The 27,506-nt window shown below is 36.4% G+C and overlaps 1 protein-coding gene across 4 annotated transcripts in view; it reads left to right on the top strand.

The window, feature by feature from the left end:
• Window positions 1–27,062, top strand: part of LOC123548973 (FAST kinase domain-containing protein 1, mitochondrial-like) — a 64,244-nt gene extending 37,182 nt beyond the window's left edge. For 3 of the 4 annotated variants that reach the window (XM_045336689.2, XM_045336690.2, XM_053545795.1), the window contains 4 exons: window positions 5,295–5,405; window positions 10,024–10,111; window positions 21,413–21,497; window positions 25,502–27,062. In XM_045336689.2, coding sequence (XP_045192624.2) covers window positions 5,295–5,405; window positions 10,024–10,111; window positions 21,413–21,497; window positions 25,502–25,669 — 452 coding nt within the window. In that variant the 3' untranslated portion in view covers window positions 25,670–27,062. Of the gene's footprint in view, window positions 1–192; window positions 1,206–5,294; window positions 5,406–10,023; window positions 10,112–21,412; window positions 21,498–25,501 lie in introns of those variants that run through there. The other variant, XM_053545794.1, reaches the window with a different exon arrangement.
• Window positions 27,063–27,506: the final 444 nt, after the last annotated feature.

Here is a 27,506-nt window from a genome sequence, read left to right on the forward strand (position 1 = left end):
TTATATGTACCCTTTCAATTTATTTTGACGCATGGTACTTCGGTTGCCATACCAGCAAAACTAGTATTTAGCAATGAATGTTTATGTCAGTCAAATCAAGTCAACTCAAGTAATATTTATCAAGTCAGTAAAAACAGTGCTTAATTTACTTTCAAGGGCTATACAATGACAGATTTACTTTTTCTTTTTCAGATCACAACAGAAACACCTGAGATGTTCTGTTTATCAGAATTAAATTATGAAGCTTAACACTTGGGGTTCAGCAGTATGATATCCGTAGACAGATGAACATAAACTGCATATAGTAATTCATGCATTTCTCGGGAATAAAATGACACGTCAAAAAATCAGAATTCTAGAAAGAACAATACCCGCTTGTTGTAGATGTTTGTGAAATAGTCAGAAACGAAGACCACAAAAATAGTCGTTGTTTGAGGTTCACTCGCTGGCAATATGTGCAGACACGTACTGTTCAAAACAGCTCACTGTTACGTGTGACCACTACAATATTTAACCATGAACAACTTTTGTAGACGGAATTTAATGAACATTTTTTGTTTTGTATGTCTGTGTTGAAGTCACATAGTCCTGTCAGTGCCTCTCGTTTCTTCTAAATAACATTTGACAGATTTTGATGAAAGGCAACAGCAGTATTAAACTTTGTTTGAAATGTAGTTGACACTAACGCTTATAACGGGTAAAACAACAATGTAAATATTCTTGTTATCTCTCGTTCACAGATTATACCATATTGCCATTTTATCATTTTTGTGTGTTTTTAATGAAATTTCTGAGTTATAATTAGTGTAGTTGCGCAAAACCTCAACATTTACCTGTTTAATGGTTTCAAGAGTTATTATATTCTGATTTTTGTTGAGTTTGAAGTATAGGCAGTGCATCTCCACTTCAACCTTTTTATATTTTTCATAATTTCAAAAACATGTACATGGTGTATATCATGGCAATAATTGGTTTTAACGGTAACTTATCAATAACATTCAGAGCTTTTTTTGTCTTGTAAATCCTTCCTGTATAGATGTTGACATATTCTTTGACATTTTTTCCACAGAAAGCTGCTGTCATCTATTCAGAATGTGGATGAAAACAAACGGCCATTTAAAATAAAACACCTTTAATTTCATAATAATCATGCTGTTGAGGGTATTGTGCGTTTTAGAATATGTGAGAATAAATTACCAAAAGTCTTTTATCGTTTTTCTTTTACACTAAAATTACCACAAAAGTTTTGTAATTATTTTAGGGTTCCCTGTCGTGTCTGAATATTTCCAATTGAGAATATCTGACATAGAGATGTACACAACTTCTTGATCGAAGAAAAAAATAAAGCATACAATGTGGAACGAATTTGTCAGATATGCAATCTTAATGAAACTTAAGGTGAATTTCATTTTTTTAAATGTTGAGTTATAAAGAATTACGTCCAAAGTTAAGGAAACGTTATCATTATATTCGTATAAGTGTGTAAAAAATTTAGAATTGCTACAATCAAGTAATAAATCTACTTTCGTTGATTTGTGTAAATATATAACATTAGCTGATAAAAAGGGAAATGTTGCTATGTCTTGAAAGTGTATATGTGATAAGCATTTAGGAGTGACCTGTCGCTTTTATTTTTAGATTTGGATTTTTCAGACTATTCCATTTATTAAATAAGGGTTTGAAAGATATTTGACTTATTTAAAACTATAAATATATTTCAAATAATGTACGGATCATAACTGCCTCGGTAGCTTAGTTGGTAGAATTGAGGAATCTTGCTAGTGATTTACCTTTTGTGATTAGAAGGCTGAGGGTTCAAATCTCACACACAGCGATTTGTTTTGTGATTGAATTTGTTTTATATATTTTTTCATATTTATTTTTATTTTATTTCATCATTTCAATTTCATTTTTGATTTCATTCATACAATTTCAATACACTCAATACCTTTCAAACACACGCTTTCAATGGAGCATCCTCACAATCAAGAAGATATTTGAAAAACCTATGTTATATGCGAAAAAAGCAAAATGATACAAAATGCAATTCAAATACATATTTAACATTATCATCATTTTAAAATGTATGTTAGCAAAATATAAAGTGGAAAAAATATTGATCTCCGTTGGAATTCGAACTCACAAAAGTTAGATTCTAGAGCCGTCAGGCTTACCACTGCACAACGGTGTCTAATAGTTGAAGGAGGCAGTCTTTTAAATATTTATTAAAAAATAAGTTAAAAAAGATAGGGTACCCCTTTACTGAAGTGGTTTATTCCAGTAACCTTTCAAATCTATTAATAAAAGCGACAGGTCACTCCTAAATGCTAGTATGTTTATGTCACAACGGCTTCCACTGTGTAAGGGTTTAAATAAAAAATCAGTAAATTTTCCTATTTTAAATAATCTTTTATACAACAACATTTTCAACAACTAAACAGTTTAAGAAAAATAATTTACATTGCAAGTAAAGTTGAATTGTTCTAGCACTGTTCAAGCTCACTTCGAGTTTAAACATGTAATTGGGTGCACTAAGATTTGCAAGCAAAACCTGAACATTAATCAGATGTTAAATCCTGAACCGCTTTCTAGTGTAGATTCAGTCGATGTCCCATTCTACTACGTGGTAATTATAATTCGGTTGCAGTCACTCTTGTTCTTTCCCTGCGCACATCTAAAACTCCTTAATAAGAACATTTCGTTGGCGCGATACAGTAATTTCTCGTTTTTCCCCAGCAGTTGTGATGATCACGTGGCCCTGAAACGTTAAACAAAATTAAATAGTAGCATATCATTAAAAATTAAACTGCACTGGTGTGACTTTATACCTTTAAAAATATATTAAAAGGTTGCTCTTTCAAAAAACAGCACATGATAATAATTTAACTACATAATTTTGCTTTACTTAGCATATTATCAATGCATATTCTTATTTGTCTCATCGAGTCTTGCCTTGAACTCAAGTTCGGAATCAAAGCCATCATACCCGACTATTTTCGATGACACGCCATATATAGTTATCATGAAAAAATAATTAGAGTAACAAGTTAACTAATGGTTTCCAAAATACTTCCTTTTTATATTATCATGTATCGAAGTGCCTATCTAACTATACCCCTTATTAAGGTTTATCTACTGTAACATTATTGAAATTAAATAAGTTATTTATATCCATACCTTCAAACTGCAACCGACATAGTCGTGTTTGGTACGGAGACCTAGTTGAGCGTTGAAATCCTTGTCTGGGGTAATTCTGTTAGAGGATGTTCTCCACTTCTCAAATATTATGTCGTACAGCTTTTGGAAAATATAATACGTCAATAATGTCTTGCATGCCGATCACTCGGCAATCCTTTTTAACATACATTGACAATTCCATTGATGCAGACTAGCAGTTTTGTTTCCTTCTTCATCTTTCATGTACCTAAAATAACAAATATAAGGACATGATAGAACATATATCATACATATGCACGTTTATAGTATACAGCATATGTTCAAGATATGCCTCGTTCTTTCAATATTATCTTCAAATGCTTAAATGAAGTTTACGGACCATCTAGTGCAAGCACTCTAACAATTAGTTATTCGAATTAATAAAACTTCCAGGCAAGCGTGATAACATTTACATGAGCACCAGCCCGATGTTAGTCATGCTGGAAATTGGTGAACCGGGAAGGACATCAATTCAGTTGGTGAACGGGGAAGGCGAAATTTTAGTTTACTGATTTTTCGGAAAGTTTAGATTCCAATGACTAATCAAGGTATCACTGACATCTGTGTACCATAAAAGAATATCCGTCAATGCTTGGATTTATCAGAAATGCATGTAAACTCTTGCTATGTGACATAATATGGTGTGGTGAATAGGGAAGTTTTTCCATGAAGTGCATTGTGCACGAATGTTCTCTTAAACGGAAGGCTTTCTTGAAAAATGAAAACGTAAATGATAAACTAGACGCATGTGTGGGTACTTTCGACTATATGTCTGTCATTTCCGAATCTACTAGTTATCAATGTAATAATCGCAAGTTCACTCACCGAATCGAGATGTTTTGACACAAAAAAGCCGCATCAGGAAATGTTGCACGCACCTGTTGATGACGTACTATACCACCCCTGATATGAAAACAACTATAGGTTTTTATATATACAAATTTTAATCCAAGTGTTTTGTTATAACATATTGTATATATAATACAATATTGTTTATACATTATTGACAGATATCAGTTCATTATGTTATACTGCAGTAGAGAAAATTAGGTGCCCTCCAGTAGGGGACTTTGTATTGCATAGCAATACTTCATTCACTTGTTAAACTTTGCAAGAATGTTTATCTTCTTGATTCCTTGGCCAAGTTTGAAACTGTGTCATTTGGGGTCAAAAACTAGGCCGCCACTCAAATCATAGGAAAAGTTGTTAACACTATAGAGGCCACATTTTTTACCCTATCTTCATGAAACTTAGTCAGAATGTTTACCTTGATGATTCCAGAGCCAAGTTTAATAGGTGAGCGATATAAGGTAATCAAGATTGTCTTGTTTTCTTTCTGGTCCATAAGTCTGTTGTCAGTTAAGGTTATTTTAATATTACTTGACACAGATGTTTCCCATAATGCGACAGTGCATCATGCGCAATACCAAGACCCTTAACAAGGGGTAAATATTGATCTTTTCCTGTTCTGTCTGTAATATATTTTAATGTAAGCTCATTTGTGATGTGGATCCTATTAAAGACATTTGTTAGTGTGTTTTCTTCTGATTATATCCCCTTAGTTTAATGATTTCTTAATTTTCACTTTTCTTGAATACTTACTATAGCTTTGAAACTTTGTACATTTTCTTTGTGAGTTAGAAGGCCAAGAAGTATGACTCTTTTCTTGTATATATTATCCAGCACTTGCAGACAAGTGATAGCACCCGCAGGTGGTGCTTTTGTTGATATTAGTAGATGTTTTAAGCAATCAATATCTGTATATTTTTATATATGCAAATTTTAATCCAAATGTATATACATCATTGACAGATATCAGATCATTATGTTATATTGCAGTTAGGAAAAATTAGTTGCCTTCAAATAGGGGACTTTGTATTGAATGGCAATACTTCATTCACTTGTTCAGTGTGTTGTGCATAGATACAATATATTCAAGGTCAAGTAGCCAAGGTCATATGAGCTACCTAGGGCCAGCAGGGCTCCTCTTGTTTGATAAATATATCCCGTCAGGTACGGGACTTTATTGTTGTGCAGATGTATTGCTTCTTTTTGACTTTTTTCTCTTATATGTACAGTTGACTTCTGGAAATCTATACCGAAAGATCTGGTTAGAGCTATTACCAAGATAGCCGGTGGTACACAGTTTGTTGGAAAGGAGGTATTCTTGGATTATGGAATTCCAGCATGTAAGTCATTTTTTATTAGCTTGACTATACAAAGTACGGAGAGCTGTCCTACTCGATCTTGCGTCGGGTCCTTCCACGTCTGCACTTTGGTTTTGACGCACTTTCTATATCTCTGTTATAACTTATGGATTTGTTTCAAACTTAATAGTTATTCCTCATCACCACCCACATCAAATGGCACAAGGTTCATAACTCTAGAACCAATTTTCTATGAATTATGCCCCCTTTTTACTTAGAATTTCAAGTTTAAGTTTTGGTGCACTTTCACTCTGTGTCTTTTATTACTGAATGGATTTTATTCAAACTTAAAATAGTTGTTCCACATCATCAGTCACATCATATGACGTAAGGGCCATAACTCTTGCACAAATATTTCATGAATTATCCATACAAGGTCCATAATTCTGGCACCAATTTTTCATGAATAATGCCCCCAGTACTTAGAAATTAAGGTTTATTTTGATGCATTTTCCCTCTATCTCTGTTATTACAATGAGGATTTGATTCAAACTTAAAATAGTTGTTTGGCATCTTCATTCACATCATATAACACAAGGACAATAACTCTAGCACAAGTATTTCATGAATAATCTCCCCTTTTTACTTAGAATTTCAGGTTGAAGTTTTGGTGCAATTTCACTCTATCTCGGTTATTACTAAATGGATTTGATTCAAACTTTAAGTAGTTGTTACACATTATCACCCACATCATATGACACAAGGTGCATTACCCTTGCACCAATATTTCATGAATTATGCCACATTTTTGCTTAGAATTATACTTATTTAATACTTTGATAACTTTATCTTTCTTATTACTTAATTCTTTTGACACAAACATGAGCTATTATCAAATACCTTCAACCCCATTGGAGTCATTAAACACTCCAGTGGGGGCTTCAGCTTCCTCAGTCGGCCCATTTTCACTATCCAGCATGGAAATAGTCGAGCGTGCTGTCTCCTGTGACAGCTCTTGTTTTCTTTTATTGTACTCTGCCTGTTTCTTTTTGTTGCTTTTTTAGCTCACCAAGGTGAGCTTTTATGATCACCCTTCGTTCGTCGTCTGTTCGTCCGTCCACAATTTCTTGTGAACACCATAGAGACCACATTTTGCAATCAACTTTAATCAAATTTGCACACAACTTGTATTGGCATAATATCTCAGTTCCTTGTTGTCAATCAGAATCCCAGTGAATTTCAATATTGTTCGCTGGCACAAGCAGAAGTATGGCAGTAGGCGGAGTGTCGTATGTTAATTAGCTACTGACAGATGTCAGTCACGCCACGCGCTGACTGACACATGGTCATCTCGCGGTTTGTATAATTTAGTAATGCTCAGTCATTTTCAAAGGTGTTTATCGATCAATGTGTAAAAGTTAATTGATAAGCTCTTTTGAAACATTTTTCGAGAATAAAAACATGCAAGGGCACCAAACCCTACCCACTTTTAGGAAGTGGGCAAAATAAGACAACTAAAGAATGAATTGCTTAAAAAAAAATCTGTAATGTCCAATGCACTTGTTTTAGATAAAGTCTGTGGAAGTTGCATTTATATTGCACAATATAGCTTGACCCATGAAAAGCTACTCTTGAATATCTGATTTTGATCTTGAAAATTTAAGCTGAAGAGTCAATGACTCTTGAGTTTCAGAACCTACAGAAAGCCCTGACATAATTCTGATTGGATGGCAGTTATAACAAAGATGGCAGCGCCCATGTTGCTGGCTTCATCAGGTGTGGGGCTTCGATTTAAAGTTTGTTTGCATTATAAAACAGCAAAAAACTTACTTACAACGGTTCCAGATCACAAATTAGTTGATGACATATTTCACCAGAATCATGATTAACCTATAGTGTGACTGAATAGTGTCGAAAATAATCTGTTACATATTATATTTTGCTTGTTTTAAAATTAAAATGGCAGAGCCATAGTGTCGAACAGGTATATTTTCAATGGCTAAATTTTAAGAGGCAGTATCAGTGTTTGGGAAGAAAACTAGCTTCAAATTATTATTATTGCATTTTGGGATAATGGATTAATTAAATTTAAACCGCTACACACATCTCTGGAAACTTTAATTCTAAGTTTAAAGTTCTTGTATAAAAGCCTTTTTATTTCAGAATATCACAAACATTCATATATGAAAATTTGACCACAAAGAGATGAACTTCTTTCAAAATCATATAGAGATATAAATCTGCTTTTATTTCAAAATATTATAGGTATACAAGTACATGTACTAAGAAGTATTTGATATTTATGTCTCCCCAAGGAGACATACTGTTTTTGCCCTATCCGTCCTTCCGTCTGTCCGTCCGTACGTCACACTTCATTTCCGAGCAATAACTGGAGAACCATTTGACCTAGAACCTTCAAACTTCATAGGGTTGTAGGGCTGCTGGAGTAGACGACCCCTATTGTTTTGGGGTCACTCCGACAAAGGTCAAGGTCACAGGGGCCCGAACATTGAAAACCATTTCCGAGCAATAACTAGAGAACCACTTGACCCAGAATGTTGAAACTTCATAGGATGATTGGTCATGAAGAGTAGATGACCCCTATTGATTTTGGGGTCACTCCATCAAAGGTCAAGGTCACGGGGGCCCGAACATTGAAAACCATTTCCAGTCAGTAACTTGAGAACCACTTGACCCAGAATGTTGAAACTTCATAGGATGATTGGTCATGAAGAGTAGATGACTCCTATTGATTTTGGGGTCACTCTGTCAAAGGTCAAGGTCACAGGGGTCTGAACATGGAAAACCATTTCCGATCAATAACTAGAGAACCACTTGACCCAGAATGTTGAAACTTCATAGGATGATTGTACATGCAAAGTAGATGATCCCTATCGATTTTGGGGTCACTCCATTAAAGGTCAAGGTCACAGGGGCCTGAACATTGAAAACCATTTCCGGTCAGTAACTTGAGAACCACTTGACCCAGAATGTTGAAACTTCATAGGATGATTGATCATGAAGAGTAGATGACCCCTAACGATTTTGGGGTCACTCTGTGAAAGGTCAAGGACACAGGGGCCTGAACATTGAAAACCATTTCCGGTCAGTTACTTGAGAACCACTTGACCCAGAATGATGAAATTTCATAGGATGATTGGTCATGCAGAGTAGATGACCCCTAACGATTTTTAGGGTCACTCTGTTAAAGGTCAAGGCCACAGGGGCCTGAACATGGAAAACCATTTCCAATCAATAACTTGAGAACCTCGCGACCCAGAATGTTGAAAATTCATAGGATGATTGTTCATACAGAGTAAATGACCCCTATTGTTTTTGGGGTCACTCCGTTAAAGGTCAAGGTCACAGGGGCCTGAACATTGATAACCAGTTCCGATCAATAACTTGAGAACCACTTGACCCAGAATGTTGAAACTTCATAGGATGATTGAACATGCAGAGTAGATGACCCCTGTTGATTTTGGGGTCAGTCTGTTAAAAGTCAAGGCCAGAGTGGCCTGTTGATGTAAAGTCATTTTTTGGAAATAACTTGAAAACCACTTGACCTACAATGTTGAAACTTAATAGGATGATTGGACATGCAGAGTAGATGACCCCTATTTATTTTGAGGTCACTTGATCAAAGGTCAAGGTCACAGAAGCCTGAACAGTGACTTGAGAACCACTAGACCAAGTGTGTTGAAATTTAGCGGGATGATTGGACATGCCAAGTAGATGATCACTATTGCAGCCAACCATCAGTGTCTCTTTGACTTTCGCTCCTGACCCCTGTTGACTTCTTGCCTATAGGACTTTGCATTGGGGGAGACATGCGCTTTTTTACAAAAGCATTTTCTAGTTTATACTGAGTTTGACTAGTATTCTGTTTATATTATTTAAAGTAGATTGTACATGTATGCAATATTAATCTATTTCTAATATAAAAGATAGTCAAATTTTAGTTCAGTGCCTATCATTTCTGTTAAAAAGGGGTTATAACGACAGCAGAAACTTTCAGACTTAAAAATAAAGAAAAAAAAAAAAGATTTTCCTACCTACCCGCCCTCTTTTTTTTTGAGAGGAGAATGGAAACGAACCTTTTTTTTTTTTTTTTTTTTTTTTTTTTTTTTGCCTAATGCTAATTTAATGCCAATTTTTTCAAAGTAATGCTAATTTAGTGCATTACTTTTGCAAGTAGTTATTAACAAGCCTGATGCAGAGTAGATGAAAACTGTTGATTTTGGGGTCACTTGATCAAAGGTCAGGGTCACAGGGAACATGGAAAACTGTTTCCAATCAATAACTTGAGAACCACTAGGCCCACAATGTTGAAACTTTGTGGTATGATCGAACATGCCAAGTAGATGATTCCTATTGCAGCCAACCATCAGTGTCTCTTTTTGGCTTTTGCTCCTGTCCCCTAATGACTGCTTGTCTATTACTACTATGCATTAGGGGAGATTGCGCTTTTCTACAAAAACATGTTCTAGTTCACATTTAGTGGGGAATTTAAGAGTTATACTCTACTAATATTAGAACGTTTTTTACAGTATGAAGGAAGAATGAGCTATGGAACAAAACTCCCTTGGAATTGTAGAAATCATGCTTGTTTTATCCATGTATATGTAATATATTATGAATTTGACCATTTTCTTTTCAGGGCGGGTACTCATAATAGACCAAAATAACAAGCTGGTTAAGTTTAGTACTAGAAACTTGAAACTTGCCAATGAAATGAAATATAGAAGGTAGGGTAACAGTACAATATCAAATGTTTCCAAATTCCAAAACTGAAATTGTTTACAGAATTGGTGTATATGTTTAATTGAATGATTTACAAGAATGAGCAGCCTCAGCTAAAGAGACTTCCACGATGGTTGACCTTAGGCTGATTATTCATATTGATTATTTCATTGTAGAAATAAGGGGTGCTTAGGGTGGCCGTGTATATTTATATGGAATGAGTTTGTATAGAGCGTTTTACGTACACACCTTTTCAATAATAGGTTGTGCCTCGTTATGTTTTATAATACAAAGGTCAACCATCGGGGTCAAGTTGCGTCCGCTATATCCTGTCAGTTGTGATTCCAAGGATCTTAGATATCTCTCTATGTAAGCTAGGGTTTCCTTATTCTAAGGACAGCATGGAATGAGCAACTGTGTGTTAGTTAAGTTTTTGTTGAGCTCACTTGCATGAGCGAGTCGTTCAAATGGCTTTTCAGTGTTTGTGTCTTAGTGTGTGTGTCCGTCTAGATTTTTAGCTCAACTATTCATAGAATAGTAGAGCTATTGGACTCGCCCATGCGTCGGCGTCCGCGTCGGCGTCCCGATTTGGTTAAGTTTTTGTACGTAAGCTGGTATCTCAGCAACCACTTGTGGGAATGGATTGAAACTTTACACACTTATTCACTGTGATTAAACTGACCTACATTGCACAGGTTCCATAACTCTAATATGCTTTTTAACAAAATTATGCCCCTTTTTCGACTTAGAATTTTTGGTTAAGGTTTTGTATGTAAGCTGGTATCTCAGTAACCACATGTGGGAATGGATTGAAACTTCACACACTTATTTACTGTGATAAACTGACTTACATTGCACAGGTTCCATAACTCTATTTTGCCTTTTTACAAAATTATGCCCCTTTTTCGACTAAGAATTTTTTGGTTAAGGTTTTGTATGTAAGCTGATATCTCAGTACTCACTAATTGGAATGGATTGAAACTTCACACACTTGTTCACTGTCATGATCTGACATGCACAAAGCAGGTCCCATAACTTTATTTTGCTTTTTTTTTTTCAAAATTATGCCCCTTTTTCAACATAGAAATTTTTGGTTAAGTTTTTGTATGTAAGCTGGTATCTCAGTATCCACTAATAGGAAAGGATTGAAATTTCATACACTTGTTCACTGTTATGATTTGACATGCAGTGCAAAGGGTCAATAACTCAACTTCGCATTTTACAAAATTATGCCCCTTTTTCAGCTTAGGGAGTTTTTGGTTAAATTCCTATATGTAAGCTGGTATCTCAGTACCCACTAATTGGAATGGATTGAACCTTCACACACTTGTCCACTGTCATGAGCTAATAAGCACTATGCAGGTTACATAACCCTATTTTGCTTTTTTACTAAATTCAGCTCTTGTTTGTCGAGACAATGACTTCGACATGTGTAGAGCACTTGCGCACCTTCTATTTTTCGTCTGGCTCCTCCCCCTATTTTCAGAGTTATGGCCCCTGAAATAGTCAAAAATGCACATTTTTACCTTGTGACACGCCTAGCTCAAAAAGTATTTTATATAGATTCATGAAACCTTGCATGAGTCTTAATCATGATATGAACTTGCGCACCTCCTATTTTTCATCTGGCTCCACCCCCTATTTTCAGAGTTATGGCCCCTGAAATAGTCAAAAATGCACATTTTCACCTTGTGACACGCCTAGCTCAAAAAGTATTTGATATGGATTCATGAATACTTGGACGAGTCTTAATCATGATATGAACTTGCGCACTTCCTATTTTTCATGTGGCTCCGCCCCCTATTTTCAGAGTTATGGCCCCTGAAATAGTCAAAAATGCACATTTTCACCTTGTGACATGCCTAGCTCAAAAAATATTTGATGTAGATTCATGAAACCTTGCATGAGTCTTAATCATGATATGAACTTGTGCACCTCCTATTTTTCATCTGGCTTCACCCCCTATTTTCAGAGTTATGGCCCCTGAAATAGTCAAAAATGCACATTTTCACCTTGTGACATGCCTAGCTCAAAAAATATTTGATATAGATTCATGAAACCTTGCATCAGTCTTAATCATGATATGAACTTGCACATCTCCTATTTTTATGCCCCCGAAGGGAGGCATATAGTTTTTAGCTCATCTGATTTTTTGAAAAAAAATGATGAGTTATTGTCATCACTTGAGCGGTTGTCGGCGTCGGCGTCTGCGTCGGCGTTGCCTGGTTAAGTTTTATGTTTAGGTCAGCTTTTCTCCTAAACTATCAAAGCTATTGCTTTGAAACTTGGAATACTTGTTCACCATCATAAGCTGACCCTGTATAGCAAGAAACATAACTCCATCTTGCTTTTTGCAAGATTTATGGCCCCTTTTGTACTTAGAAAATATCAGATTTCTTGGTTAAGTTTTATGTTTAGGTCAACTTTTCTCCTAAACTATCAAAGCTTTTGCTTTGAAACTTGGAATACTTGTTCACCATCATAAGCAGACCCTGTACATCAAGAAACATAACTCCATCTTGCTTTTTGCAAGAATTATTGCCCCTTTTGGACTTAGAAAATCAGTTTTCTTGGTTTATTTTTATGTTTAGGTCAGCTTTTATCCTAAACTATCAAAGCTATTCCTTTAAAACTTGCAACACTTGTTCACCATCATAAGCTGACCCTGTACAGCAAGAAACATAACTCCATCCTGCTTTTTGCAAGATTTATGGCCCCTTTTGGACTTAGAAAATATCAGATTTCTTGGTTAAGTTTTATGTTTAGGTCAACTTTTTCTCTTAAACTATCAAAGCTATTGCTTTAAAACTTGCAACTCTTGTTCACCATCATAAGCTGACCCTGTACAGCAAGCAACATAACTCCATCCTGCTTTTTGCAATAATTATTGCCCCTTTTGGACTTGGAAAAATCATTTTCTTGGTTGAATATTATGTTTAAGTCAACTTTTCTCATAAACTATCAAAGCTATTGCTTTAAAACTTGCAACAGTTTTTCACCATCATAAGTGGACACTGTACATCAAGAAACATAACTCTATCCTGCTTTTTGCAAGAATGATGGCCCTTTTTAGACTTAGAAAATCATGGGTAGGACAATATTTCTATTATACAAAAAAATCAGATGAGCGTCAGCACCCGCAAGGCGGTGCTCTTGTTGAACTGTCTGTCCGTCTGTCGGTCTGTCAGTTTGTCCGCAATTTTCGTGTCCGGTCCATATCTTTGTCATCGATGGATGGATTTTCAAATAACTTGGCATGAATGTGTACCACAGTAAGATGACATGTCGCGCGCAAGACCCAGGTCCGTAGCTCAAAGGTCAAGGTCACACTTAGACGTTAAAGGTCATTTTTCATGATAGTGCATTCGTGTCCGGTCCATATCTTTGTCATCCATGGATGGATTTTCAAATAACTTGGCATGAATGTGTACCATAGTAAGACGACATGTCTCGCGCAAGACCCAGGTCCGTAGCTCAAAGGTCAAGGTCACACTTAGACGTTAAAGGTCATATTTCATGATAGTGCATTGATGGGCGTGTCCGATCCATATCTTTGTCATTCATGCATGGATTTTAAAATTATTGGGCATGAATGTGTACCACAGGAAGACGACGTGTCACGCGCAAGACCCAGGTCCGTAGGTCAAAGGTCCTAAACTCTAACATCGGCCATAACTATTCATTCAAAGTGCCATCGGGGGCATGTGTCATCCTATGGAGACAGCTCTTGTTTATATTTGACATGAATGTTAACCTCAGACAGATCAGTGCCATGCACAAACCCCAGGTTTCCTAACTCAAGGTCATGTCAGAACTTGTCTAACCCTTAACTTTGACAAGCATAAAGGAATCTCTTTTTAGCTCACCTGAGCATGAAGTGCTCAAGGTGAGCTTTTGTAATCGCCCTGTGTCCGTCGTCATCCGTTCGTCCATCGTCAACAATTTGACTGTTAACACTCTAGAGGTCACAATTTTGAGCTAATCTTAACGAAACTTGGTCAGAATGTTACCCTCAGTAAAATCTTGGGTTAAGGTACTTCCGCCATCTTGAATGTAGGGTGACCTTCATTTGAGGTGTGAAAATATAGTGAACAAAAGCTTTCAAATGCAGCTGTTTCAGAGTACAAAAACAGCACAGTTTGCAAGACCTGAACTAAAAGTAGCTGTACAAAAAGTAAAACTAAAATCTGGAAATAAACAAAGAAGATATTTTACCTGTATTTTTCCAAATTTTTGGTTAGATTTATAAATCCTTTCAAAATACTTTATCAAAAATTCATGAATGGCAAAGTTAGTTCAAAGTTTCAATTAGTGCATAGGAGAATTGTCTTACTGAACAGAACTAAACTTAGTACAAAATCTGTTTTCAAATCTGACCACCTCATGTATTAAAATGAAAATAAATCTGTACATTTTGCTATTTTCAGCATACATAAAAGTAGTGCAATGTGCGGACAATGATATTTATGCCCCCGAAGGGAGGCATATAGTTTTTGAACCGTCTGTCCGTCTGTTGGTCCGTCGGTCTGTCAGTCTGTCGGTCTTTCAGTCTGTCCGCAATTTTCGTGTCCGGTCCATATCTTTGTCATCGATGGATGGATTTTCAAATAACTTGGCATGAATGTGTACCACAGTAAGACGACGTGTCGCGCGCAAGACCCAGGTCCATAGCTCAAAGGTCAAGGTCACACTTAGACATTAAAGGATAGTGCATTGATGGGCGTGTCCGGTCCATATCTTTGTCATCCATGGATGGATTTTCAAATAACTTGGCATGAATGTGTACCACAGTAAGACGACGTGTCACGCGCAAGACCCAGGTCCGTAGCTCAAAGGTCAAGGTCACACTTAGACGTTAAAGGATAGTGCATTGATGGGCGTGTCCGGTCCATATCTTTGTCATCCATGGATGGATTTTCAAATAAGTTGGCATGAATGTGTACCACAGTAAGAGGACGTGTCATGCGCAAGACCCAGGTCCGTAGCTCAAAGGTCAAGGTCACACTTAGACATTAAAGGTCATATTTCATGATAGTGCATTGATGGGCGTGTCCGGTCCATATCTTTGTCATTCATGCATGGATTTTAAAATAACTACCCATGAATGTGTGACACAGTAAGACGACGTGTTGCGTGCAAGACCCAGCTCCGTAGGTCAAAGGTCCTAAACTCTAACATCGGCCATAACTATTCATTCAAAGTGCCATCGGGGGCATGTGTCATCCTATGGAGACAGCTCTTGTTCTACGTATGGTGTACCAAACTGACTCAAATTGTAAGAGAAGTCTCAGACTTAATGTGAGCAAGAGTTGGCAACAATCCAAAATTATTTTCAAGGATTGTGCAAGTATAAGAAAGGTTTAACTATTATAGTTGAATTTATGTACTTAACGCTTATCTCACGGAAAATTTGGTGGAAATGGAATTTTCGGCACTTCCTGCGGCAACTTCCGAAATTACTTAACGTAACTTTCTCACACATACGTGATTGTATATTAATAAATTATAAAAACAATCGAAATATTTGCTTTATCACGATATATGCAAATATTTTTTGGACAATCTTGAAACATTTGGCCACAGTATTTCCGCATACTGGTCGGGGACAAGTTTGATGTGTATAGTGATTCCTTATTAGATGTTTCATGCGTCGTAAACTAACCAATTTTGATCTATCGACATTTTATACAATATGAGAATTTATGCAGCATGTAATAAATCGCAGAAAAAAATGTACAGCCAAATATGTTAGGAGGTAATACAATTTGTATACAATTGTAGATAACTACGAAACATTTTACAAAATGCAATCAGTTGAACTTCTCACGCAAAAATCTGATGATTAAAATCAGCAATATCTCAAAAGTAACTTTTCTGAATCTTGGTTCTTCGTTAAACAATGATATTTTTTCACACTTTCATAGATTTAAACTGATAATAAATGTGTATTGAAATTCCGGCATAGAAATGGACACTGACTTTACATTAGTGATTATTGCTGTGTTGACATCGGAAGCAGCGGTCCAGTACTAAGACTGTCTACGAAACCAAGGGTAACGAGTTTTATCTGAAAATTACGAACATTGGGATCAGTGTTCAGTATATACCTGAAAACAATAGACTTGCTATTTGCCGAGTGCACACTTGTTTTGTATCGTCATTAATATAAAGTAGACTAGTAAATATTCGTACATATGCATAATCTCATAAACACTACTTTAATGTATGTTCTTTGAAATTAACAAATAACTGGCTCAACTGAGACACCATACTTTAAAGTAAATTCAGTTAATTCACCACGAGGTTCAAAATGCACGGGAGTCTCGTGATAGTACATGCCTTTAATTTCACATGGTTGAAATGTAAACAAATAGTTAAATTTGCTTCGTTTTATTTATCACGGAAAAGATTGGACGGTTTTTTAGCTCACCTGTCACAAAGTGACAAGGTGAGCTTTTGTGATCGTGCGGTGTCCGTCGTCCGTCGTCCGTCCGTGCGTCCGTCCGTCCGTCCGTAAACTTTTGCTTGTGACCACTCTAGAGGTCACATTTTTCATGGGATCTTTATGAAAGTTGGTCAGAATGTTCATCTTGATGATATCTAGGTCAAGTTCGAAACTGGGTCACGTGCCATCAAAAAACTAGGTCAGTAGGTCTAAAAATAGAAAAACCTTGTGACCTCTCTAGAGGCCATATATTTCACAAGATCTTCATGAAAATTGGTCAGAATGTTCACCTTGATGATATCTAGGTCAAGTTCGAAACTGGGTCACGTTCCATCAAAAACTAGGTCAGTAGGTCTAAAAATAGAAAAACCTTGTGACCTCTCTAGAGGCCATATATTTCACAAGATCTTCATGAAAATTGGTCAGAATGTTCACCTTGATGATATCTAGGTCAAGTTCGAAACTGGGTCACGTTCCATCAAAAAACTAGGTCAGTAGGTCAAATAATAGAAAAACCTTGTGACCTCTCTAAAGGCCATATTTTTCATGGTATCTGTATGAAAGTTGGTCAGAATGTTCATCTTGATGATATCTAGGTCAAGATCGAAACTGGGTCACGTGCGGTCAAAAACTAGGTCAGTAGGGCTAAAAATAGAAAATCCTTGTGACCTCTCTAGAGGCCATATATTTCATGAGATCTTCATGAAAATTGGTCAGAATGTTCATCTTGATGATATCTAGGTCAAGTTTGAAAGTGGGTCACGTGCCATCAAAAACTAGGTCAGTAGGTCAAATAATAGAAAAACCTTGTGACCTCTCTAGAGGCCATATTTTTCATGGGATCTGTATGAAAGTTGGTCAGAATGTTCATCTTGATGATATCTAGGTCAAGTTCGAAAGTGGGTCACGTGCCATCAAAAACTAGGTCAGTAGGTCAAATAATAGAAAAAACCTTGTGACCTCTCTAAAGGCCATATTTTTCATGGGATCTGTATGAAAATTGGTCTGAATGTTCATCTTGATGATATCTAGGTCAAGTTCGAAACAGGGTCATGTGCGGTCAAAAACTAGGTCAGTAGGTCTAAAAATAGAAAAACCTTGTGACCTCTCTAGAGGCCATACTTGTGAATGGATCTCATAAAAATTGGTCAGATGTTCACCTTGATGATATCTAGGTCAGGTTTGAAACTGGGTCATGTGCCTTAAAAAACTAGGTCAGTAGGTCAAATAATAAAAAAACCTTGTGACCTCTCTAGAGGCCATACTTTTCATGGGATCTGTATGAAAGTTGGTCTGAATGTTCATCTTGATGATATCTAGGTCAAGTTTGAAACTGGGTCAACTGCTATCAAAAACTAGGTCAGTAGGTCTAAAATTATTAAAATCTTTTGACCTCTCTAGAGGCCATATTTTTCAATGGATCTTCATGAAAATTGATCTGAATATTCACCTTGATGATATCTAGGTCAGTTTCGAAACTGGGTCACGTGCGGTCAAAAACTAGGCCAGTAGGTATAAAAATAGAAAAACCTTGTGACCTCTCTAGAGGCCATATTTTTCATGAGATCTTCATGAAAATTAGTGAGAATGTTCACCTTGATGATATCTATGTAAGGTTCAAAACAGGGTCACGTACCTTCGAAAACTAGGTCAATAGGTCAAATAATAGAAAAACCTTGTGACCTCTCTAGAGACCATATTTTTCAATGGATCTTCATGAAAATTGGTCAGAATTTTTATCTTGATAATATCTAGGTCAAGTTCAAAACTGGGTCACATGAGCTCAAAAACTAGGTCACTATGTCTAATAATAGAAAAAACGACGTCATACTCAAAACTGGGTCATGTGGGAAGAGGTGAGCGATTCAGGACCATCATGGTCCTCTTGTTATATTGGAATAATTTAGAACATATATGCATTTAAAGTTGAAAGTTGATTGTTTTCTACAGGACGTAAAACTGAAACAAGTAAGCACTTTTACTTTTTCAGCAATGTTCCTCAGGTGAACTTTGACATTGTTTACGAAGAGAAATCAGTTTTGTGTCATCTTGAAATGCGTTGTTCGGCTGAAACGTATAGTTCCCGGAAAAGTTCTAAAATGGTTTATTTTGGGGATTTTTTGTTTTATTTATAAATTCAACACAATGTGCAATATTTCCAGTTTTTGAAAGTTGATTGTTTTCTACAGGACGTAAAACTGAAACAAGTAAGCACTTTTACTTTTTCAGCAATGTTCCTCAGGTGAACTTTGACATTGTTTACGAAGAGAAATCAGTTTTGTGTCATCTTGAAATGCGTTGTTCGGCTGAAACGTATAGTTCCCGGAAAAGTTCTAAAATGGTTTATTTTGGGGATTTTTTGTTTTATTTATAAATTCAACACAATGTGCAATATTTCCAGTTTTTGAAAATGATTGAAATTCAACTTTATTTTAGAAAAAAATCCGATCTTTCATTAATACTTTGCCAGCGGATGCTTACAAATTTTAAGTGAAACGGCTTTCTTGTCCAAGAGAGGTGTGTAAAGCGAAAAACTATCATTACACATTGCGTTTATTCTTTAAATGTGAAGGATCGGTAACAGATTAAGGAGATCGGACAGTGAAAAACTATACTAAATGGATATCTCTAACCATGAATAAAGAGACATACATATTTCAGTAAGGAAATCTGAGATAAAAGAACAATCATATATTTTATTCCTTGAAATAAACATGGAGGCGGAATATTTTAGAAAAACTGTGTACGTGTTTTGCGCATTAGAATGTTTAACGGCATTTTCTTGAAAAAGTAACGCTCGTGTGCACTATTTTGGCATTTCTTTGATTTGAAAATAAATATTTTATAGCAATTTAGGTTGCATACGATACCAAAATTTTGCACCAAAAATGTTCACTCATTTTCTTCCAAAGCACTGTGGAGATGGGGTTCAGCGTAGCTTTCATGCTCGCAAGTTTACCTACAGATATATCTTTTCAACTTTTATCATATATATTTTATGTCCTTGCATTTCGAAAGCTGCTTCAAGGATTCTGATTTTTCACATAAATTTCTTATTTCAATTTGCGGAAGTACCTTAATTCGATATTGGGTCATCTGGGGTCAAAAACTAGGTCACCAGGTCAAATCAAAGGAAAAGCTTGTTAACCCTCTAGAGGTCACAATTTTGGCCCAATCTTAATGAAACTTGGTCAGAATATTACCCTCAATAAAATCTTGGACGAGTTCGATAGTGTATCATCTGGGGTCAAAAACTAGGTCACCAGTTCGAATCAAAGGAAAACCTTGTTAACACTCTAGAGGTCACAATTTTGGCCCAATCTTAATAAAACTTGGTCAGAATGTTACCTTCAATGAAATCTTGGACGAGTTCGATATTGGTTCATCTTGGGTCAAAAACTAGGTCACCAGGTCAGATCAAAGGAAAAGCTTGTTAACACTCAAGAGGTCACAATTTTGGCCCAATCTTAATGAAACTTTGTCAGAATGTTACCCTCAATAAAATCTTGGACGAGTTCGATATTGGGTCATCTGGGGTCAAAAACTAGGTCACCAGGTAAAATCAAAGGAAAAGCTTTTTAACACTCTAGAGGTCACAATTTTGGCCCAAACTTCATGAAACTTGTTCAGAATGTTACCGTCAATAAAATCTTGGACGAGTGCAATATTGGATCTTGGGTCAAAAACTAGGTCACCAGGTCAAATCAAAGAAAAAACCTTGTTAACACTCGAGGCCACATTTATGACTGTATCTTCATGAAACTTAGTCAGAATGTTAATCTTGATGAACTTTAGATCAAATTTGAATCTGGGTCTTATGGGGTCAAAAACTAGGTCACTGGGTCAAATCAAAGGAAAAGGTAGTTAACACTCTAGAGGTCACAATTTTGGCCCAATTTTAATGAAACTTGGTCAGAATGTTACCTTCAATAAAATCTTGGACAAGTTCGAAATTGGGTCATCCGGGGTTAAAAACTAGGTCACCAGGTCAATCAAAGGAAAAGCTTATTAACACTGTAGAGGCCACATTTATGACTGCATCTTCATGCTTCAAACTTAGTCAGAATTTTAATCTTGATGATTTCAAGGTCCAATTTGAATCTGGGTGATGTAGGGTCAAAAACTAGGTCACCAGGTCAAATCAAAGAAAAAGCGAGTTAACACTCTAGAGGCCACAATTATGACCATATCTTAATGAAATTTGGTCAGAATGTTAATCTTGATGATTCCTAGGTCAGGTGAGTGATACAGGGCCTTCATGGCCCTCATGTTCAATGTTTCAGCAGGAAAAGCTAACATGTGATAAAAAGAATATTACATTTGTGACTTTCCACATTGAATTTATTAACCTTGTTGAATAAATTCAGTATGAAGACACTCCTGTAATACCCTCTATATAATTGTTAATGCAAATCTTTAAAAACATAATGCAAAAGGCCATACATTTATATCTTTCCTTAAGCAAAGTATGTGTATTGACCTCTTACTTCTTGATTTGGCAACCAGGAGAGGACAATTATGCAAATTTTAAAAATACTTCCAGTGAAAATCTTAACTATTAAGTGCTAAGTGATCAAAAGTATGTGTAAATGATGAGATGTTAAAATGTGAAACAGATCTTTTTCTTGACTAAAGTCTGGTTCACTGCCTTGAAGACTGAGCTCAGAAATCAACTAGTTAGATGCTGGTGTTTTGAGACTGGCTTCCAAATTCAGTTTCATATCATAAGACGCTGAAAAAGCTTGGTTATCATACTTACTCCAGTTTTCAGTTGTTTAGGTATAAGTACATGTATTCTGTGTGATGCTATTTTTATTACCATTTATTATAATTATGTTTTTTCATTGTTCTCATTTTGCAGGTTGGTGATCAGGTATAGGAAAACTCATGAAATCTTTGACCGGCAGTCTCAGTTGCTGAAGCAAGTCGGTTACAGTTCTGTTGTGGTTGGTTGATTTTGCTTCCCTTTGTTATTTATTATCCCCTTTTCAACAAAATTCTTGATAGTGATTTTCATTGGCTGTCAATATCTATATGTTTCTTATAAGCTCCTTCTGCTGTACATATTTTGTAAAAATAAAGCACATCCAGGATGTGGTCTAAATGCTGTACCATGAATTCTATTTTAGATACTGGTTTTGATATAAAAGACCTGACTAGATATCATTTCAGCCCTAGACCTGCACAGTTTTCACTTATTGGGGGAAACATTGTTTTTGCCCTGTCTATCCATTCTTCTGTCTGTCACACTTCATTTCCGATCAATAACTGGAGAACCATTTGACCTAGAACCTTCAAACTTCATAGGGTGGCAGGGCATATAGAGTAGATGACCCCTATTGTTTTTATGGTCACTCCATCAAAGGTCAAGGTCACAGGGGCCTGAACATGGAAACCATTACTGATCAATAACTTGAGAACCATTTGACACAGAATGTTGAAACTTCATAGGATAATTGGACATGCAGAGTAGATGACCCCTATTGATTTTGGGGTCACTCCATTAAGGGTCAAGGTCATAGCCGCCAGTACATTGCAGTCCATTTCTGGTCAGTAACTTGAGAACCATTTGACCTAGAACCTTCAAACTTTATAGGGTGATAGGACTTACAGAGTAGATGACCCCTATTGTTTTTATCGTCACTCCATCAAAAGTCAAGGTCACAGGAGCCATCTGTCCGTCACAGTTCTTTTTTGATCAATAACTGGAGAACCATTTGACCTAGAACCTTCAAACTTAATAGGGTGATAGGGCTTACAGAGTAGATGACTGCTAAAAGTTTGGGGTTACTAGATCAAAGGTCAAGGTCACAAGGGGCTGAACAACCGTTTCTGATCAGTAACCACTTGATGCAGAATGTTGAAACTTTATAGGATGATTAGACAAGTAGAGTAGATGACTCCTTATGATTTTTGGATCACTTGATAAAAAGTCAAGGTCACAAGGACCAGAACATGGAAAACGGTTTATGATCAATAACTTGAGAACCATTTGACCCAGAACCTTCACACTTTATAGGGTGATAGGACTATCAGAGTAGATGACCCTTATCATTTTTTTGGTCAGTTGAGCTTAGGTCAGGGTCACATGGGCCTGAACATGGAACACCCTTTTCGATCAGTAACTTGAGAACCACTTGACTTAGAATGTTGAAACTTCATTGGATGATTGGACCTGCAGAGTAGATGAATCATATTGATTTTTATTGTCACCTGATCAAAGGTCAAGGTCACAGGTGTCTGAACATGGAAAACTGTTTCCGATCAATAACTTCAGAACCGCTTGACCCTGAAAGTTTAAACTTCATAGGATGATTGATCATGCCAAGTAGCCTATCTCTATAGTTGCCAACCATCAGTGTCTCTTTGACTTTCGCGACTGTCCCCTATTGACTTCTTGCCTATTACCACTATGCATTGGGGGAGACATCCGCTTTTCTACAAAAGCATCTTCTAGGTCAGCTGGTAGGTATGTGGCTGGTCTCTAAGATAAACAAAGCTCTTTCAGATGTTTGATTGTTGGAATGATATGTTATGATCTATGAATATTGTATTATATATTTGAGTCACGCTTTTCCATCAGTCAGTCTTCCATCAGTCAGTCCACCCTTCCATTTCTAACTGCTAGGAAGACTTGCATCAACTATTAACCTCATCAAGATGACATGAAGAGTGTAGAACCAATGTTCTTAGGTCGAAGGTCAAGGTCACACTTTGAGGTTAAAGTGTCTGCTTTATATGTCTAAACTGCTGGGACAATATTCAGAATATTAGCATCTGTTATTAGCCACATTAAGACAACATGCCATGTGCAAAACTCAGGTAACAAGGTACGTGGTCAAGGCCACACTTTGAGGTCAAATAGCTTACATTCTTGTCAGCTCCATATCTTTTAAATTGCTCAGAAGCTTTTCATATAACTATTATCAATTATTATCCTCATCAAGAGGATGTGCAGAGCACTGGGTGACTAGGTTAAAGGTCAAGGTCACTCCTGAAGGTCATAAAGCCCAACTTTATGTCTTGTCCATGTCTTCTTAAGTGCTTGGAAAATAATCTTAAGTCTAGCATCAGTTTTTATCCTCATCAAGACAATGTGCAGAGCACATGACCTAGGTCATTAAGTCTTAGGTCAAGGTCTGTTAGAGGTTACAGATAAAATAGCTTAAATTCATGTCCACTTTGTATCTCCTAAACCACTGGATTGAATTTCATTAAACAGCATCAGTTGTTAACTTCCACAGGATGGTCTGCAGAGTGCACAATCCAGGTCACTAGGTAAAAGGCCAAGGTCACACTTGAAGGTCAGAAATTTCACTTTCCCTGTATCAAGGCAGCATGTGGGGGTATCCGTTGCTTTTAGTGATAGCGCTTTTTGTGCCCCCCCATGAGTGGTGGGGGCATATAGATTTGGTCTTGTCCGTGCATCCGTCCGTCTGTCCATCCGTCCGAAGTTCGTGACACGCCTAGCTCAAAAAGTATTTGATATAAATTCATGAAACCTTGCATGAGTCTTTATCATGAATGAACTTGCGCCACTCCCTATTTTTTCGTCGGCTCCGCCCCCTATTTTTAGGTTATGGCCCCTGAAATAGTCAAAAATGCACGTTATCACCTTGTGACACTCCTAGCTCAAAAAGTGTTTCATATAAATTGATGAAACCTTGCATGAGTCTTTATCATGATATGAACTTACGCATCTCCTATTCTTCATCTGGCTCTGCTCACTATTTTTAGAGTTATGACCCCTGAAATAGTCAAAAATGCATATTTTCACCTTGTGACACGCCTAGCTCAAAACTATTTGATATAGATTCATGATCCCTTGCATGAGTCTTAATTATGAAAAGAACTTGCGCACCTCCTATTTTTTCATTTGGGTCCGCCCCCTATTTTCAGAGTTATGGCCCCTGAAATAGTCAAAAATGCACATTTTCACCTTGTGACACGCTAGCTCAAAAAGTATTTCATAAAAAATTTGATGAAACCTTGCATGTTTCTTTATCATGATATAAACTTGCGCCCCTCCTATTTTTATTTTGGCTCCGCCCCCTATTTTTGATTTTATGGCCCCTGAAATAGTCAAAAATGCGCATTTTCACCTTGTGACGCGCCTAGCTGAAAAAGTATTTGATATAGATTCATGAACCTTGCATGTGTATTAATCATGATAAAACTTGCGCACTTCCTGTGTTTCTTTGGGGTCTGCCCCCTATTTTTAGATTTAAATGGCCCCTGAAATAGTCAAAAAGCACTTTTTCACCTTGTGACCCCCCTAGCAAAAAAAGTATTTCATAAAAATTTGATGAAACCATGCATGATTCTATATCAAGTTTATAACTTGTGTACCTCCTATTTTTTCGTCTGGCTATGCCTCTTATTTTTAGAGTTATGGCCCCTGAAATAGCCCAAAAATGCACATTTTCACCTTTGACGCGCCTAGGTAAAAAAGTATTTAATATAAATTGTTGAAAACTTGCATAAGTCTTTATCATGATATAAACTTGCACCACTCTAATTTTTTGGCAGGTTCCACCCCTATTTTTAAAGTTATTGCCCATGAAAATAGTAAAAAAATGCACTTTTTCAACGTAATTACATGCCTAGCTCAAAAAGTATTAGATGAAAAATTCAGGAAACCTGCAGGACTTTATCATGATGGGGCCCTTTTGCACTCTTGGCATTCTTCTTGAGAATCTTACTCTTATTTCAGAGTTATGGCCCTTGAAATAGCCAAAATAGTGGATTTTTGTTTGTGATGCTCATAGCCCAAAAAGAATAGGGCCTAGAATAATGAACCCTTTTCATAAAATGTTTGTTGAAGCTATACCCCGTTAAGACTGCAAACATTTGAATTATTTCCCATTATTTGTGACTAATGTACCTGTGAGGGGCACACCCTGTGTCCTACAGACACATTCTAGTTTATCACTGCTTTTATATGTTTCAGATATATAGATCAGAATTGAGTTCCATTGGACTTGCAAAGCTTGATGACAGACTTGAGTTTCTCAGAGAGAGAATATTTAAGCACGAAGGTGACGTGCATGCTCCACCAATGGTGAACTTTGAACGAGTCAGCAGTCAATGGAGAGATTTCCTTAAAGCTAAACAGTAATGGACTCGCCAATCCGGCTTTAGACTGTGAAAGTATGGGTTATATATTTGAGTCGTCAGTGGTTAAGTGCATGATCCATGGATAGTGAATTATAAATCTGTCAGCAATCAGTAAAAGCACTTTGTCAGTCTGGCTTTACCAGATAGAACTTCAGACTGTGATAAAAAAATAAAGGATGTGTGTTTTGATTCTACAGTGATGAAACAAATGATATGTCAGTACAGAATTTTGAATGTGTCAGTAGTCGATGGAGACTGTTTTATCCATCTCCCCAGAATGGGGAGGGACTTGCCCTTGCCTATCTGTTTAGCCAACCCAACAAAATATTTATATTTCAAGAAGTTTTTGATCTAGAGTCATGAAACTTGTTAGAAATGTTGCTCTGCAAGTGTTGTTCAACTGGGTTTTTGTTTTTCTTTCATCCATTAACAGCACAGTTGTTTGCCCTTGAATTAGTATTTTCAAAGTTGTGATCACACTGCTGAAAATATTTATGATATACAGATATGAAATATATAGAGATATATATTTGTCAGTTTGCGAAGTTGTACACTTGTAGTTTAACTCTTACCCTGCTAAGTTTCTAAAATGGACTCCTCTATCTTTCAATTTGGACATTACCATTTATAGTTCATAGGGGTATTCACTGAAGTTACTGACAGAACAGCAAGCAGTGCAGATCAAGATCAGACTGCATAGATGTGCAGGCTGATCTTGATCTGCACTGGTTGCAAAGACAGATACAATTGCGTTAGTATGCTAAGAGTTAAGGTCAGGGTCACTGTTACCTGAAATACTGTTATAACAAATAAATACAGTGTAGGTTTAATAGTTTTAGTTTGGATTAATATGATAAAATGAAACTTGTCCTACACGAGTTTTTTTTTTTTAGAAAATCCAAGATTAGGTTTAGTTATGAGTTCCCAGCTACCTGAAAGTTCTATTGTGGCTGATTGGTTTAAAGGGTTGATCTATAGAAGCTTTTTTAAAAGTTTAACTATGCACAAGTAACAGCCATAATAAAACGACATGTTGCAAGCAAATCCATGAAAGAAATAGGTTTAATGAATGCCATACCTTCAAGGTGTTACATCTCCGTCATTGACAATATTTAGAAAACTATAAAACTATATACGGTATGTACTGAAAGGTGTAAAGATACATAAATTCCCAAAATAAGAATAATTTCATCTGGCCAAATTCCAGCTGTAACCAGTCCCTTAAAGAGACCCTGTTGTGTTCCCTAGACAATACACAATGCATGTTAAGTCACTGTTTCCTTTTCAATATTAATCTAAAGGTTTGAAAATACTTCAATATAATGTGATCTTTTATAATAATTGTTCTTTTTAGACCTAATAAAAAGAACACAAACCGTTTTTGTTTACCTGTGTTTGACCTGATTATTTTCCATGAATGTTAGTCTAAATAAAATCAAACACCCCAGCAACAGAAAAAAAAAAGTTTTGAATAAAACACCCCGCCCACCTCCACATTGAATCTCCCTTTTGATGCACACCCAAAAAATATTTTCATTAAATTTCACATCCTCCTCTCAAGATTTAAAACTTCGCTATGCAGAGCTCTGGTATCTTTAATAGGATAATATCTAAAAATTTGGTGGAAGATGATGTTACTTTATGGACCACCTCCAAATGGTTCTGCTCATCTGCACGAAGGGTTCACCTGCGCTCAAAAAATAAAACCTAAATAAAAAGTGGTAATTAACCTCTGGTCTACTGGTACGCAAGTAATCCCCGGACAGAAATCGCATATATTTCGTCCTCAAAAGCTTAAACAATATCAAGAATAAAAACGATTAACATATATACATACT

Source organism: Mercenaria mercenaria, chromosome 6 (assembly GCF_021730395.1).
Source record: "Mercenaria mercenaria strain notata chromosome 6, MADL_Memer_1, whole genome shotgun sequence".
Classification (NCBI taxonomy): Eukaryota; Metazoa; Mollusca; class Bivalvia; order Venerida; family Veneridae; genus Mercenaria; species Mercenaria mercenaria.